Raw genomic sequence first — 17,700 nt, 5'->3', positions numbered from 1 at the left:
TATTTACCTTGAGCACAACAATAACTGGATCTCTTTGTGTCCAGGATCAGAGGAGGAGTCCGGTGTGTAACAACTTTGTTGCATCCTTATTTTCACGCTGCTACACAGGAGCCAGAATGGACAAGCCTCTCACTGGCCAAACGCTCTCATGTCTTCCACATGATTCCGCCAGCAACGCTTCCTGTTGGACGAAGCCACAGCTTCCTCCAGGACTCAGAGCTTTTAGTCGAGTTAGTCAGGTTATCAAGTGAAATTATTGGGATTAGATTGTGCTTAGAATGTGTTTTGTTTTTCATGAAAATACAATGAATGATTTAAATGTGTAGAGAGAGACAGAGAGGGAGTTGTTGGAGAAATACAATAGTGTTCTTTATTGTTTTTCTGTCAGTTATTGTACAAACAAACTGTTCATTTCAGACATGTTATCACAGCTTCTGTGCTTTTTTTTTTTTTAGTGACAGCTAAGGAATGGTCCTTGTTTAGGGTTTCGGGCCCTCATGAAATGAGACTCCACCTCTGTTCTGCATCGCTCACTCTATCACAGATAATAACTTGATTTTCCTTCCAGGTACTTTACTGTCTGATCTTCTTCTTCCTTCACTGAGATCAGTCTCAGCTCAGTCCAGCCTACCTCAGCACAGATTTCTAAACACACCTCACAGGGGATTTTAAAAGGTACTGCTGTAAGGTTTCTTTGTCACATCCATGTAGATCCCATAAACCAAACTAATAGCTATCCTCTTGGCAGTCTGGCCAGTCTAAATGAAAGAAAGGTCGATGCTCAGCCCCTCAAACAATGAGCATTCACAAAGGTCACTGAGCCATGCATGGGGCCTATTTTAATTATTTCAATAATGGCAGCTGATTTAAATGTTTTGTTTGCTTTTCTTTTTTTTGCTCTTTGTAGTCTGTAATTTTTTTTAACCATCCAAAATGAACCAGTTTGACTGAATGATCTTGTCGTTACAAGCTATCCTGCCTTTCCGATCATTTCTCTTTTTCACATATGTAACGTCTTTGTTGCTCCGCTTCCGAACTGCGCAGAATGACCAGGCCCGCCTGACGCACAGCAGCAGCGTCCTGCGCTCTTAAAGTGTTCTTAGTCTGTCTTATTGCCCAGCAAGTAAAGCTCTAGTGACATGTTTTACATTGCATCTATGAAAACACACTGTGCCTTCATGATGATTATTATGAAACTGGATATTAAGCCATGCTTGTCAGAAAGTCCCATGAATCAGTGAATGCTAATGCCGTTTACATTAGTGACGTGTTCGAAGGCTCTGGTGTACTCATCCTGTGATTTTTCAAAAGCCTGAGAGAAGAAACGGACAATTCAAGACGATCACACGAAAGATGCCCAGTTATTCAATGAAAACCCTGTGTAGAAGCACTAGAAGGGAGAGCCGACTAAAACGAAACAGATGACTGACTGATAAAGAAAAAAACATTCTCTTTTTTTTTTTAAATATGTACAATGTGTTTATAAAGGCAGTCTTGTCAAAAAAGGCCACTTTCATATTGGGCTCAACTAAAGGCATCTAGACTTTTCTTTGAAAGGCTCAGTAAAAATGTGAAATTCAGACTGCAGGTAAAGTTCAGCTCCTCGGCCGCAGCAGGAGACTCACGTCTTATAGGTATTCGAACGGAACCAGTAGCACTTAATGAGACATGCATGTGCCTTATGTTTTTACAGCCTGTCTCTGAACTGGGAAACTCTGAACTCATTAAGCTCTTACCTGTCTAACCAAAGACAAAAAGTCGAACACGTGATGTGTCGTGCCTTATTTCACCACCTTCACTCTGTTTCTAAGATCTCACAGAGAAGAGGGAACATGCTCACATTTGGACAATGGAGAAGAACTCTGCCACGTCATCTTGTCCAAATATACCTCACATTGAATGAGTCAAAGCAGCGCCCTCTAGCTATAGCATTTTTTTTAACAGTGTCATGACAGTCTGTGAGAAAAAGACTGAAATACCAGCAGCACTTTGGCTCAATCACGTATGTTATTATGGGTGAGGAGGGAGGAGGGATTATTCAAACGTCGTAGTATTAAAGAAAATAATCCCAAAAAATGTCAGCATATGAAAAACATCGTTTGGTGACGCTTCTGATAATCTGACGTGATTTCATCTTCTTTGTAACCTTTCTCTTTGCTTTTTTATGTCCATGTTTTGTTTCTGTTATGCAAGAATAATGAGCTGAAACTGCCTTTTCTTATAGAGTAACGGTCCCTGCAGAATGTTAAGGGGCGTGTCAGTATATTTTGGATACTTTTGTGTACAAAAAGACAACAGCAAAAAAACAAACAAAAAAAACAGAAATGAAATAGTGTTGTATTTTATATATATATAATAGAACATTTCAATATAGTGACATGTCACTAATATATTTATTTACTAATATATTTATCCACTTGTTCAGGTTTGAGAGAGTGGTTTCTGTATAGAATGTTCCTATATGGAAACTGACCAGTGCCATCAAAGATGTATCGACCTGCCTTCATTCCAAGTATATGCAAATAAATTATTTTGAAATAAATCCTTGGATTTTCTTTTTCCTTTTCGCTCATCTGGAAAAAGATTTTCCATGCTGATTCGCAATCAGCATGTTAGATTTCAGTGTTTCTTCAAGAGCTTTTTGAAGATCCATGAGAAGAGCCTGTATTGTCTTGTGATGATGATGATGGCTGAGGTCAGACTGGCAACATCTATGATTTCAGTTTAACAAGTGAAAATGTATGTGTACATGTTGGGTTGTTTTATAGACATGCAGTATATCCGTGCTGTCGTGTCCACTGTATCAGTAACACCTACTGTCCCAGTTCTGGGCTCAGGTTTGGTTTGGGTTATGTTTGCAAAACAAATGGACTACATATGACCTAGTGTTTGAATCTGAAAATGCAGTCGCTGAAACAACTCATATCTACACCCAGAGCCATGTGTTTGAGACAGTGGCCACATGTTAACACCGTGTCTGTGATTGTTTATAAGGACAAACCTCTGACGTCTGAACCTTATTTTTATCACACAAACATTTAACAGCAACAATCAAGATTTTATTTGTTTTACAATTTTTCATCTTTTGACAATTTATCAGACACAAAACATGAACCTGTCCACATGATTGTATTTATAATAATAGTAATTCCAAATGTATTAAAATCGCCATGGTAACAGCAGATCTGCTGCAATAGGCTGCCACTTGGAGGCGCCAAGAGTGTGGTTCCTCTGTTGCGCCAACCCAGGACCTTCTGCATCTAAGGCAGGTGTGCTAACTGCTACACTACGTAACCATTTATCACTGTATATCTGATGTATTGTAGGTGATGTTGCCTGTCTTTTAAATGTCCATATAGTTTATATATTGGACAAACTCCAGGTGCTGTGACAGGATCAGTGTAAAGTTTTGGTCTGGTTCTACGGTGTCAGTTGTGTGAGGTTGCCTCTGGCCTCCTGGTCCTTCTCGATGGCCTCAAAGAGAGATTTGAAGTTTCCTGCTCCAAAGCCCTGCAGAGAGAACAGAGAACACAGATGGCTAATTACCCAGAAATTCTCTCTTCTTCTGTGGTGTTTGTTATGGCCATGGGGATCCTAACCCAGACATCGCTCTGGATGCCGAGCACTTTGATGTAAGAGTTTGAAATAGCAGATAAATATTCTCACAGGGTTCAAACCCCCCACTTGGCCTTGACAGGGCGCTGCCGTCAACGTCAGCTCACCAATTAATCATGTAAATATTTTCACAGATCACGAAAACATCAAGTGTTAGTGGTTTCTCTAAACTATTCTTTGCTGTGGTTCAGATTAGGTTTCTCACTTTCATGCATTGTGTTCACATCTGGAGACTGTGGAGAGTGACAAGATGTGCCTGTTCTGACATGTACTGAAGGCGCTGGGCGTTACAAACCAAGTGCCAAAGGGCGCAACACAAGCTGAGGAGCAGTGGGCTTTTTAATATGTACCGTGATAGATTTACTGAGCTTTTATAAGTGGCTCATACACTTCCCACCAAGCAGGTGTTGGGTGTTTGGTTCCCTTTGGTGCAGAGTTTAAAATGAACCATAATTGCTCCAAACCTCCCCCCAGCTTTGCAGTGACCTGGGCAGACTCTTACAGAGTGGTTGTGCCGTTGAATGACCTCCAAGAAGAGGGTGGGTCTGTCCTGCATGGGTTTGGTGAAGATCTGCAGCAGGTATCCGTTGTCATCGAAGTCCACTAGGATTTTGAGTTCCTTGAATAAAAAACAGTGATATTTGTGTTCTTTTTAGTTCAACACTCTCTCATAAATCCTTTGAACCCAACCCAGAAATGTACCCTTCCTCACCTGTAGACGGTCCAGGTCCTCCTTCACCTTGATCTTGGCAGTCTTGAGTTTCTCCCGCAGGTCATCGTAGTAGGTGTCAGGAGCTACGAGGAAGTCCATCCCTCGGGCTCGCAGGTTCACTACCTGTTTAAAGAAAAAAACAGGACAACTTGTCTCTACCTGTTGGTTGGGGGGCTAGAGGGAGGGGGGCTGAGCAGAGGTAAAAGTCAGTGAATCTTCTTCTGATGATAACAAAACTCACCGCTTGGATGATGTTTGATGTGTTGAGAGCAATGTGCTGAACACCTGCTCCCCCGTTGTAGTCCACGTATTCCTGTTAATGTGGAGAACAATTAGGACACTGAGGAAAAACACTGAAGCTGAAACATCTACTGGTAGATCACCGAGGCACCAACTTGGTGATCTACTAACAGACGATGAGCAACTAAAGTAGAATTAAAAACTAAAATATGAATACAATTCCATAGTGTTCAGGGGTGAGCCTGTACTGTGTAAAAATTCATATTGTAGTATTGAACTACATACAATTAATCCATATAATATAAATATAAAGTATGTTCAGGTTATATGAGTAAATGTATATTTAAAGTTTCCAATGTAGGTAGATGACTTCAGCTGGCTGTGTTGGTGACCAGTGATAAGAACTCCCACTGTCTCACCTGGATCTGTGACTTCCTCTTCCCCAACGCCGGTTCGTTGATGGGCATCTTGATTGTCTCTTCGTAGTTGGTCACCACGATTGACCTCAGCGAGCTGTACTGTGTGTGTATCTGCTTGTCATCGATTGACCAGAAACGGTGGAACAACAGGCACTTCTGGTACCTGGGAGTCAAAAGAAGAATCTTCCTTTTGAGAAAATCTGGAGCAGTTTCTAAAATAACATTTTATTTAATGCCTCTCTCTTTTTCTCTCTTTATATAATAACTAAAAATACTAAAAATTAATAAAAGTTGGTTTATATTGCACTTTTGGGAATTGTACCAATTGTCCTTTTCTGAAAACTGGACATGTAGCTGAGAGTCAGCGTGGAGGTCTGCAGTTGGCCACTGGTGATGTGGTTCAGTGGTTTTCACGTCTCCTCTAACACTTCACTTTGTGATGGAGGTGGAGTGTTTGCTTGTCCTTTGATCCTGTCTGCCTGCTGTGGCCCTGTGTGTACGTGCGCTGCATCAGGAATCTTACCAGTCTGAAATTGGCACCATCTGGTCGTCTGGCTGGTTTCCCACAACGTGATCGATGAAGTTCAGTCCTATTGCTGGACTACAGGAAAGACAAAAGACACAATCAAGAAGAACCCCTCCTGGTATTTGAACCTGCATTTAAACTTCACCAATTGTGCTTTTGTTATTGTTGGTCATTGTGGCAAAGGTCTCAAGGACAACCAACGGAGGGAGGTTCTTGTTTGTAGCAAAGAATTTTTTTAAAAATCAGCAGTTGTATGCATATAACTTCTAAAACTATAGTCTCCAATTATAGATTGTCAAATATAATGACAAGCTATGAAATAAAAAAATGTAAAAAGTACTTGCATTGCTCCATTTAAGGTTGGGATGTCAAACATATGGCCAGTGGGCCAAAATCGGACCATTAGGGGGTTCAAACTGGCCTGCTTTAAGTGTAAAAAAAAAGCACAATTTATGAAATGTTTTGTCAAATTGTATTTCATGATACAAAAGAGGAAAACAGAGATGGGAAATATGGATTTATTATTATTTATAGGTAATCATGTTATGATCGTACTGGTCCGGCCCACTTGGCATCTAATCAGGCTGTATGTGGCCCCTGACACCCCTGAGGTTTAAGGTATGTACAGCATGACAGAATGCAGTGTGACATGTTGAGTGGGAGACTCACAGTGTGGCTAACAGACAGTCCCTGTACAGAGGCTGTTTGTAGCTGGGCAGGAACAGGCCTGTGTAGGGTTCAAGGTACTCAATGAAAGTGTGTGTTGTGTCTCCATACTAAGGACAAAACATCAACATAACAATCAATCGGGGTTTTTTTATGAGTAGCCTGAGTGTCTGCACAGTGTCTCTCTTCACATACCGTCTGGACCACAGCATACTTCACCCTGCCGTGCATGTCGTCTTCCACCCAGGGCTCCTTCACAATCACAGCTCCTCGCTCTTTGGCTTTCTGTCAGCACAGACAGTGTGGACACACTAACATTATCACAGAGCACCTACTTTGTCTACACACAGCTCTTGGAGGCCCTCTGGTGGCTGAGGGAAGAAAGCCATTTCACCCCCAGTAATATTTTCATATACAGTAGTTGATCTACCTCACTCTGACCCGTTGGTCAACACAGAGAGGGAGTTCACACAAATACTCAACATGACCTGGAGTGACCTGACTACTCAAACACACTCGTTAAGCTAACAAAGTTACAATCTTTGTCTCCGCTCCTGTTGCAACACATCGTGGCCCATGTGATAACCTGTGAGGCACAGCAGTAATTCCAACTAACGCAGAAGAGAAACATGATAAAAAATATTCACTTCAATGGAAGTCTCAATGAACAGGCATTCAATATTAGAAATTGCTGATATAATAAAAGAAGTAAAACTAGATCCTTCAGGTTCCATAATTGACAAAACTGGGAACTACATTTTGACTGTTGTCAAAGAATTTAAATATCACTGCATTATACATACACACACACACACACACACACACACACACACACACACACACACACATATATATATATATATATATATATATATATAATTCTGCTGCAGACTGGAGCTGCTTTGTGTATCCTGTCCTACGTCATTGAACCTTTGCATCTGTATTACCTTGATTATAAAGTCACAGTCCTCAACCTGGAAGGCGATATCTTTGACTCCGTCACCATGCTTCGCCAGGTGGTCTCCCATTACTGGGAAGAAAAAAAAAGAACTATTCAGAAATGTTGTAAACACATGCTGCGTGTTGTGTGAATGTTCTAAAAGTTCCCCCATGACATCACTTACCTTCATTTCCTGGATTAAGGGGAGTCTCGAAAATAAATACAATCTGTGTGGAAAGAGAGATGGAGAATCAAGTTTGAAGCAGATCAACACATGTGAGTGTTGATGCCTACATTAGCCCAGTGATGGATGTCGGGCTAAACACCTTGTTCTGTCTGATGACATGAGACACCACCTCTCTACTGCCTGTTTCCAGACCCTTGTAAGCCAGAGGTTCAAATCCCATCTTGTCACAGTAGAAGGAGGCTGCCTGGAAGGAGGTCACACTGTGATTAACATCTGAAGACTCCTAACAACCATTTTCATTTATAACAGGTGAAATTCTGCATGTACTTTTCAAACAATGTTCAAGTAGCCTGAAACATTAAAATAAGTTAATCGCAGGTTAGTAAATCTAGTATCTTGTGAATGACATGCTTAAGCTAAATTAAGGTCATGACCTGACTGACCTGTTTTGCATTGCCGACCCAGAAGGTGATATGATGAAACCTGACAAACCTTCCTCTCACATGCTACAAAGAATTTAAAAAAAAGTTATTTATTTCACAAGACTTGTTTATGTAAACAATTTTCTTCGATCATTTCTATTGCAGTTTTATTCTCACCTTCTCCCCTTTATCCGTGTAGCTTGTCTGAAATAAATGAAAGAACTCCAGTCAATATGTCATTACCACTGAGTATTCACACTCACCTGCAGTCGATAGAACTCAATATTTTCAACACCACTTAATTATCAACTCAAAAGCCAAACGCCTGGAAAAACAACTACTCTGCCTCATCACAACTGACTCTTAACACAGTGAAGCTTCTTACCATGATGAGATTGCAGATGTGCCACTGACCTGGGAACAGTCGCCAATGTTTAACAATGTCTGTCCCAAAAACATGCCGATAAGTACTGAGCAGATGACCATCTGTGATAGGTCCTTTGATATCTACACCCACCTGCGTTTCTGCTCCTCCTACTGTCATAGGTATGAATGTGACACACCAGGTCATGGTTATTTTCTCAATGTCTTGTTATGAAAATAATTGACCAGGGAAGACGTGCATGTTGTTCCTTCATCACCTTTCAGTAAAATTCACAGTTCCAGTAGTGTAATTTACATGGGCACAGAAAAGAATACATTCACCAACAACAAGTCTTAGAAACACACAATATCAGTGATTTTAATCTCAATTTAATGACAGGAAAAAAAACTTCCTCAGCTGTGTGTTTTTACAGTCTGATATGCAAGAAGTTCAAAATTGCTTTCCTTTTTTTTGGCAGACAACTCTTTGGTTTTACTAAAGGCAATCAAAAGATGTTTTTTGGTCTGTGGATTTAATAAAAATAAATCCAGGAACAGCCTCATAAATGAAAATAACACTGCTGCAAAGGGCAATATTACTCTGAAATGAAAGAATTTCAAGCACAGATGGGTTCCTGTGCCAAGGGCCATGACTTGCATGAAAGACACTTAACAGCTATCATGTCTGTTTTGGTCCCATGTGTTTCTATTTGGGCAGCGTTGGTGCAGAGTGAACACAATGTTGAGAAGTGAAAAATTAACATTTTGCACAAGGCCCACATGACATCTGTGAACTTGCCATAGTTCTGATGCCTCAGGTCATACAGTACACTGCACAAGTTCATCACCTCAGTTAGTGGATCCAAGCTGTGACAAAAAGGAACATGATACAAGAATTTGATTTGGTGATCTGTGTGTCTCTTTGTGTGTGTGTGAGTGGTGGAGCTGAAGATTGTCCATTTATGTGGTATAATAGACCACATAATAGAGTATGCACTTGAAGTACTCTATAGTTATTGTTATATGATATTCAAAGGCCATAACTATGATATGTAAAATTTCGTCGAACGTCTAATTCCCGATCTGGTCAGTACTGGTAGTAATAGTTTTTGAAGTGCTATTAATATTAGTAGTGGTAATTGTTGTTGTTATAAGTAAATTCTTTCTCAGACCTATTTAGTTGCTAATGCTCGCCACTAGGGGGGGGCAACACAGTAAACAAATATAAAAAGTACTCCATAGGAACACTATGTTCTTCGGCATGTTTTATAGCTGCACATGAATGTCATCTGCCAGTTTACATGATCTATGACTAACTTTAATGAAATGCTGATGATATAATTTACATTGATTTAAGGACTGTGATTTAAAGTAATTGAGAACTTTTTAAAAAAATTCAACCATACAGAATTAAAGAGACAGCTGACGATGTGATCACTGTTTATAGGTTTCTGTGTCATTTTCAAAGACAAACATGTCAGAGCAGCAGAGCAGACAGATGGAGGCAGCTAGCTGCTGCTGTTGGAGAGCATATAAGGTCAACACAGGACCCAAACAAGGGTCTGTTTTTAGTTACAGTACTGTACACTGTACTGGCATGTCACAAGACACACTGTATGTATATACAGTACATGCAGTGTCTGTGTGACAGTCATGCACTGCAGATATTTATATTTACTACATATATTTTCAGTTAGTTATGCCTTCATCTACATATTATATAATCCATTATTTTAGATCAATAATTTTCCACAGTAATCCTTCAATTACAAATGCATATAAAATGCATATATATGTCTGTTTAAATACATTTTTTGGGATCTGGTTCATTTATTTGTTGTTCTTCTTTTGGCCAGAAAAGAGAAAGGAAGGAAGAAGGTAAGAAGGAGGTAAAGAAGGAAAGAAAGAAGAATCTAAATTGGAAAGATCAAAGAAGATAAAAGGCATAAAAGAACAAATATTGAATGGAAGTAATATTATGAACTGTTTTTGGTCCGTGGGAAATGTAAGGTTGTTAAACGTAAATTTAAAAGAAAAACAAATGAAACACACTGTTTTGAAACAATGACCTACACAGGTACAATATGATTTTTTTCTCCTAACTTGATTTAATACGTGTTTGAAAAGTGAAAGTTGTGTCTTTCCTCATTGCGTGTTTATTGCCCAGCTAATCTACGCCTGCTGCAGGCGGACCCTGCTGCTGTCGTGTGGTTGTATGTGTGCATGTGTGTGCGTGTTGAGAGTTTTTGCCGCGCTGTGATTTTCTATTGGTGCACTCCGGGAAATTGCTGGCTCCTGATTAGCTCTGTTGTGGGCGTGTATGCGCGACTCGTTTAAGTATCGTTGAGGATCATTGGTTACCAGGAGTTCTTCAATCCTATTGGCCGACGCGGAATCTTATTCTTGTTGGCAATTGGTTGACGCGCGGAAGTGGTGTAGGTCTACTGAGTCACCGTTGTATCAGCTGATTCTGTCTGAGTGAGTAACTCGATCTAAAATTTCGAATAATTAGGTAACTTGTTAACAGCCAGTCGTTCGTGCGTGGTAACCATCTGTCGAGCGTGTGTGCTATGAGCTGTTTTGTCATTTATCTTCTAGAATGTTCAACGTAAGGCTGTGTTAATGGCGATATGTAGGAGCTAGCATGTTGCTAACATTGGGAAACAGTGCTTGCACGCGCTCTCTCAAATACAAGCGCTCGTGCACAGACTCACGCACACACAAACGCACGCACGCACAGTGAGGGAGTGTGTAGTGAGACTGTCCATAAAACTTCCTCCATGTCATCAACTAGTGATCACCTGTTGTTATGTCAAGAGTCAAGCACAGCATGTAGTCCACGTATCACAGCAGTCACTCAGACGTCGCTGTCTCTCCATAGATTATCTTCTCTTTCTTAACGTTGGCTTAAAATGTACTTGACATTTATTTAAAGTATTAAGTAGTGCAGTGAGTCTTGTGTCATGAGTTGATTGTTGCACAGTTGTAACAAAATGTAAATCTGTTTCTGGGTCAAAACATCAGACAGAACAGAACGAGGCTTTACTTGGTAACAACTGTTAACCGAGCGGTTAATCGCATCAGAATGATTGGTGAAGGTTTTCTAAACTAGTTATGTTAGCAATGAGAAGCTCATAATCTATTTATAGAGCTATGCCTACAGCAACAAACAGGGCTTGGTTATTGAAAAAACTGAATTAAATTGCTTTGATGATATCAGATGTTTTGCTAACACAGAGTAAAGTTTTGTTTAGATTTATTTGGTACTGAAATGTGAAATTAGATTAGCCTTGTCCTTAGGTTTTGCTAACAGGTAACTCAGCTTCAACTTGCATTACCGCCTCTTAGTTTTTATTCGTCACAATTCAACATTAAGACTTTAAATATTCTACCAACTTGAAAAACTAGTGGTTGACAGAATTACTTTGGGAGAATCCCTGATTTGTTATATTCAGTTTTGCTGCTTTTTTTCATGACCTAAAGTACTGGACTTCAGTGTGGTTCTTTTTTAAGGTAAATATTAAATGAGCCATCAAAGTACTGTGTGACCTTTGCTTTTTTTTAGTTTTTTATCTGAATGCAATCTTCTGAATCTCCCGTCATGAAAAAGACAATAGTGTTTTGTGTTGATTCTTCCAAAGCAGCAATAGTGCAGCTCTATAAAGCAAGCACCAGTACGCATACTGTTATTCTATGATATGCCATGTTATTCTATGCCTGCATATTGTGTCCTGGAAGACCAGACTCGTGAGTTGCTGTATAACTGCTGACAACACAGCCAGGACATTTCTGAACAGAATTAAAGAAGAATTAAACTGTAGCTTTATTTCTATGAAATACATAGCACTGTCTAAAAATAAAGAACAGGTATTGTTTAAACTTGAAAGAAATGTATTCAGTGAACTGGTGTCACATGCTGATCACAGTAGGTACAACAGTAATCTGCAGTAGACAGATTTGACATGCTTAAGCATGAATGATTTTACTGTAGAGGGTGTGGTTCGTACCTGGTATTTATAGAACCATTTCTCTTCTAACATTTATCCATTAATACACACCCTGTCGTGTTGAATTTCAACGCTGGTTGCCATACATGTCAAAACGTTTAACTGCAAATGTTAAATAATACATTGTGTTAACACTGTATGTCAAGCTGTTGTCTCTGGTGTCAGCTCGAGGATATGGTTATTGTGCAGAGATTTCATTCGTTTTTCATGACATTGAGTTTGTTTTTACTTAATTGCATAAAAGATTCCAAACTCTGTAGTTGGCAATAAAACTAAAGTTTGTTTGCTAAATATATTTTGCACCCATGTGTTGAAATATTTAATGGTGGCATAAAACAAATGTCTTTAGTAAACAGCAACTATCTGTCAGTAGAATTGAATCTTTCTGCATGAACTTTACATATAAAGCACAAAAATACATTTCCAGATGTATCAAATGCAGACTTGTATTACAATCACTTGGCAGTTTTGCTTCTTTTATGCTGTGTACAGCATAAACTGTTGAACTGAATTAAAAACAAAGTTAGTAGTCACCTTGTCAAAGTCTGCTTGACTGGCCAGATATTTAGCCAGATCCTCCTGCCTTGTTGATTGGTTGTTGAATTGATGCATATACGCTCCCCAAATGTTTTACCATAAAACTGGTTTCACTTCTCATAACTGGACTGGGTATTTCCATTTTGCACTACATGTTTGTCTCTTCTCGAAGGTCTTTACGGGGAAAGAAAAGTTATTAACCATAAATACCAAAAGGTTTTTATGAAATGGAAGGCACAGCTGGTATTGTACCATGTATTGTTTGGAACAAATGACAGTAACTACTAACTGGTGTCATCAGAGCTGAAAATGTTGACGTTTTTGATGGTTAGCGTCAGAAAGGACACCTTTCAGAATAAGCGAGTAAAGTTTTGTTTAGTTGTGAGGTGTGAGAAGCAAGTTGGGGTGTTATGTAGATGTGTGAAAGATTTCGATGGTTGAAATACTGGTTCAAAGATGTTGGAACAAGGGTTTCCAGATGAGGCGATAGATGACAATTGCAAAGAAAATTCATGGATGTTGTAGAAAAAGACACGGAAATAGTTTAATAGCAGAGAATGCTGTTTGTTAGGAAGAAAAAAAAAATGCTCTCCAACTGCTGCTGGTAGCAGCCGAAAGAAAAAGTAATTGTGAACTGACTTTCACTTTCACTGAGAGTGTCTGTTCTAATAATAAATAATAATAATAATAAAAAAGAGTTCATAGTTTGTGTTGAAAGTAACCCCATGTCCTTGATTTTTGAGTAATTTATGTTTTTTTGCTTTGTTTTTTGTGTCAGTAATCACAGTTTCAGGACAGGTCAGAACTCTTCATTATTTAACCAGGATCTATTGCCTAATTTGTTGATATTTGTACGTTGATGTTGTCGTATGTCTGCTGTCACGTGCAGGCAGTTCTAAACGACACCAGCATCTCTTTCTGGTCTTTGGAAATTTGGCTTTTGCCTACTGAAGCATAAAACATATCCAGTTAAAGAAAGTGAAGTCATTCATTTCCTGTTTTATGTCAGTAAGACCTACAGCCTTTGATAAAACTTCAGTAAGAACATATTTACCTGTCCATTCCCTGTTATGTTGTGCCAACGTTTGACAGGCCGGGTCAAATCCTGGGCTGTGATTGACAGCCAGCCCTGTCCAACAAGGTGTTATACAACTTTACTGAAGTTCTGGTTAAAACCCATTTAAAGTGGTGTTTGTTTCACTTCTCTTTGGCTTGTTGATTTTGCTTTTTCTGTTCTTTCAGTGGTTAACATGTACATGGAGACATAGAAGTGTAATACAGTGTACTGTATTAGAACAAAATGAACTTCTTCACTCCTTATTGTGTACAAGACATTCTAACAAATCATTTAAATGCTTCCGAGGGAATAAAGTAAGTCAAAGGGGATTTAAAATTAAGGGTTTGTTCCCTGGCAACATGTTAAAACAGTTTTTAGCTTAGTCATCCAAGACTATTCAGGGTAATTTAAAACTTTGAGAGAGACTGTTTGATATCAGTGACTGGTTTGTGATGAGAGCCACAGCGTTGGACTGAATAAAGTGAGTCACCAGTGTAGGCTACTGTGGGTGGGTGAAATGTTCATGCCCTGTAGTATGGCCCCTTTCACTTTGAGAAGCCTGGCACTCGCAGAGTGGGAGGGGACATGAGTAGGCAGTAAAGACAGAGGGAAGGAGGGAGGGGAGGGAGCTATGTTACTCTCTGGACTACAACCACTACGTGTTTGGAGATGAGAGTACAACTACTCTGAAAGACACTAAGCTTTTTACTCATGTTTAAAAGGTAGAGCGACGTTTGAGCGGAGGAGTGTTCTTGGTGTCCGTAAGTACAAGCGTACAGTATTGGTACTGCATGAGTTTTGTAGTAGTTCTTCTTTCGGCTGAGCTGTGTGCAAAGGGGGTGTGTCTGGAAACAATGTAAATGGAGGAAGTGAGATGACAGCCGTGTGCACTGACACTTTTGATCCAGGTTTCACATCCTTTTATGGAATGTATTGCAGTAAAGACTGGTGTTAAGGAAGTGTGAAGTGTTTAGCACTGCTGAAAGTGTGTTTGTGTTTAAAGATCTTCTGCACAAACTTAAATATAGTCCACCACTCCGTCCCGACGGCTTCACAGGAAGAGAGGGCAGTTGACTCTGAATGTTGGATTTGAACCATTTAGTGAGTCGACCAGGTGTTGACCTGTTGATTTAAAACAAAACGCTGTTTTTATTTATTACCTTTCATAATGTCTGCACTACTAGAGGGAGATGGGAAGACACCGAATCTTCTGTCATTAGTGTTGTGGAGTTTGCCTGAATATGTTGTCTACTTTGCTTTCATTTATCTCTAAGACTGCTGATAAAGTTTTAGGGAATGTCGAGGTTGCATTTTTTTCAAATCAGTGTCTCCAACGTTGGCTGACTCACTCCAAGGTTTTCAATGAAGCAACAGCTTTGATGCTTGTTCCTGCACGTCTGTCCACAGCTTGTGTGTGCAGAGTATGTTCGTGACGACCAGAGTATGTTTATGACCTGATTTGTAGACATTACTTCTTGTTCCAGACAGCAGGTTTAACTATGTCTCCTTGCTATACCCTCTCATCTCAGGGCAGCCACTGGAAACTTTGGGAATGTGTTCAAGTGCATTAAAATGAAATGTGTCCACATTAAATCTGCAGCTAACACTTATTTCCTGGACTAAGATGATTACCTGATTGAGTATGATTGGTTAATACTCAGTTAATGAATTCGATTAAACATTGTTGACATTTGAATCAGCAAGTCAGCACGCATGGTTATGACTGGATAGTTAAATTAAAAAGTTGCAATTACATGTGGCTACAGTTTCACTGATTTTGTATTAATGCACATAATGTTGGAAACATTCTTTAAAAATGACATCAGTTCTTGCATATTTAGGTTTAATAATATATGGTACATATTTGATGTTATTGTTATTGCATGTACATGTTATATGAGTATATGCACAGGGAAAACTTTTTTTTTATATAAATCCAGGCATGATGTGAATGCATGTCAAAAGTCAAAGTAACAACCGCCACGTCAGATAATGTTGCTAACACACTTTTTTAGATACTTTGTTTTAAATCAGTGCCAGATTACACATCTACAGCCGTGTGTTTCATGATTTAAGTGCCAGCCTTCATTGTGCATGCTGTACTTTACACCAGGAGCGGTTGAAACCCTGCCACGTTATGCAATCACACACACAGACGCACACAAACATGCATTCATACACTCCCTAAACCACCCACATGCTGAAGGTACTGTGTTTTTATGTTGGCAGGAGACATCGCTGGCACAGCAGAGCCCAGTGGACGGGAGGAGTTGGAGGGATTTGTAGAGGAGCTCCCAGACCAACTGTCTACAGCACTGGCTGGTACAATGGTGAGCCAATCACACTTTAAGGGGCGGGACATGCTGAGTATATGCTGCCTAAGAGTTACAGTTCATATGGAATAAGTTGGGGTTTTTTTTTAACACAAAATGACAAGTTGGGTCTCTGTAGCTTTACTCGGGAAATGGTAACTTAGATTTAGTACCGTCAAAATAGTGGAGCACCATTTTTAACCATAAAGAAGACTTTGTAATCACTGCCTGTGAATTAGTGAATGAATGGAGAGCTTTTATTGTCACTGGACCACTGTTATAAAACATTTAAATGAACCATCAATCCTTAGTGTGTTTAATGGACAATGCAACTAAAATGCAATCTTTGAGCAGAAACTGGTGGCATATGTGAAGTGGTGTTTTCCAAATTTCACAATAGTTAAAAGAAAATACTAATATTACCACGTTTCATACTGTATACATTTACAAGATACATTTTAGACGTTAAAACATTTACTTTTAAATTACAAAACATTGTTTTAAAAACATTTTCCGATATATCAGAATATGATAAATCAGAAAATCTTACACTTTCAATAAAATTTTTTTACAAATATGTTGTAAAAATGTTATAAATGTAAAAGGGTATTTACATTTAAAAATTGCATTTTAAAAGATTTTTTATTATCACATTAAAGCACATTGCATAAGTTGCTGCTGTGAAATCATTTTTCTAGCTGTTTCTAAAATTAATTTACCAACCTATGGTAATGAAAAAACTGCACCTGTGCAAAAGAAAACCTAATAGTGGGGTTTTACAAAAACATTACTCACAAAAGTCACAACATTTTCTAAATATTACAATGTTAAAATAAAGTAAAGAGAATAATTTGCAGCCTTGTTTTGTTGTCTAATGCAGTTTACTATTGCAACTGTTTAAAAGAGGCCCCTTTTAAAAGAGTTTCCTATCACATGCTGAGTGCCACCTACTGGTTATTTTTGGGACTTCATTTCTCTGTGGTTCTGGAAGTTTGTTGTCATTTCTCTTAAAACTTGGACTTGAAAATATCTGCAACAGCCTAACTTTATCTGGACTTTAGATATAGTCACGCTTCACAAAAAGTGCAGTATACTAGGGTTGCACATTATTTGCTGACCTCCCGTGTCTCTGTTACGGCTCTTTATTGTGCAGTAGCACAGTGGGTAATCACCTTCACCACAGTTTTAGTCTCTTGGCTAGAGATGCCCTGATTGCCCTCTAGTGGCTGCTAGTGGCCTAGAGGAATCAACGCTCCCTTGTATTATGTAACATTGTCATCATCATGTAATTATTGGGCTAATGCAAGCTGGTACATGTACTTGTTGATGAGGATCACAAGATTTCCCGAAGTGAGACAAATATGTCTATGTCTCATCCTGTTCCAACTAAGAGACAGATAATTGTAAGTATTTTATAAAACAGTACATATAATTCCAAGGACACACAATTACTTTTTCTTCTTTATATTCCAACTTCCTCTAGCGTCATACGTATATATGTATACAACGTATAGTACACTTGATTTCCTGCACTTTAAGTTTGATCCTCTTTTCTAACCTTCGACTCCTATTAAGTGGATTTTCACATGGGGCAGAAGCAGACACTCTTTATAACACAGAAGCTTTCATGGGACAGAAATAGGAAGTGTAATGAGAGGATTTGTGTGGCCTGGTTTTTTCTTCTGGCTCCACAAAGT

General features: G+C 39.1%; 3 protein-coding genes across 7 annotated transcripts in view; 2 read left to right on the top strand and 1 right to left on the bottom strand.

The window, feature by feature from the left end:
* The window catches only part of rnf43 (ring finger protein 43), a 64,139-nt gene extending 61,597 nt beyond the window's left edge, over nt 1–2,542 (top strand). For both annotated transcript variants that reach the window (XM_025065554.1, XM_008332787.3), the window contains exon 9: nt 45–2,542. In XM_025065554.1, the coding sequence (XP_024921322.1) occupies nt 45–70 (26 nt within the window). In that variant the 3' untranslated portion in view covers nt 71–2,542. The remainder of the gene's footprint in view (nt 1–44) is intronic.
* Nucleotides 2,543–3,037: 495 nt separating this feature from the next.
* On the bottom strand, nt 3,038–8,313 carry hpda (4-hydroxyphenylpyruvate dioxygenase a). Its single transcript, XM_008332782.3, has 14 exons — nt 8,113–8,313; nt 7,905–7,931; nt 7,749–7,811; nt 7,445–7,549; nt 7,303–7,345; nt 7,126–7,208; nt 6,374–6,463; nt 6,182–6,288; nt 5,510–5,587; nt 4,987–5,149; nt 4,569–4,640; nt 4,328–4,450; nt 4,118–4,234; nt 3,038–3,510 (listed from the first exon to the last, which is right to left on the bottom strand). The coding sequence occupies exons 1-14, from the start codon at nt 8,296–8,298 to the stop codon at nt 3,421–3,423; spliced, it is 1,347 nt and encodes a 448-aa protein (XP_008331004.2). The 5' UTR covers nt 8,299–8,313; the 3' UTR covers nt 3,038–3,420.
* Nucleotides 8,314–10,101: 1,788 nt separating this feature from the next.
* mtmr4 (myotubularin related protein 4) overlaps nt 10,102–17,700 on the top strand; it is a 31,296-nt gene continuing 23,697 nt past the window's right edge. The window contains exons 1-2 of one of the 4 annotated variants that reach the window (XM_008332777.3): nt 10,102–10,167; nt 15,921–16,021. In XM_008332777.3, coding sequence (XP_008330999.1) covers nt 10,155–10,167; nt 15,921–16,021 — 114 coding nt within the window. In that variant the 5' untranslated portion in view covers nt 10,102–10,154. Of the gene's footprint in view, nt 10,168–10,514; nt 10,569–14,023; nt 14,453–14,493; nt 14,793–15,920; nt 16,022–17,700 lie in introns of those variants that run through there. The other 3 variants (XM_025065551.1, XM_025065552.1, XM_025065553.1) reach the window with 3 other exon arrangements.

This window comes from Cynoglossus semilaevis, chromosome 19, assembly GCF_000523025.1.
Source record: "Cynoglossus semilaevis isolate Cse_v1.0 chromosome 19, Cse_v1.0, whole genome shotgun sequence".
In the NCBI taxonomy this organism is placed as follows: domain Eukaryota; kingdom Metazoa; phylum Chordata; class Actinopteri; order Pleuronectiformes; family Cynoglossidae; genus Cynoglossus; species Cynoglossus semilaevis.
This window is presented reverse-complemented; position numbering and strand designations above follow the sequence as displayed.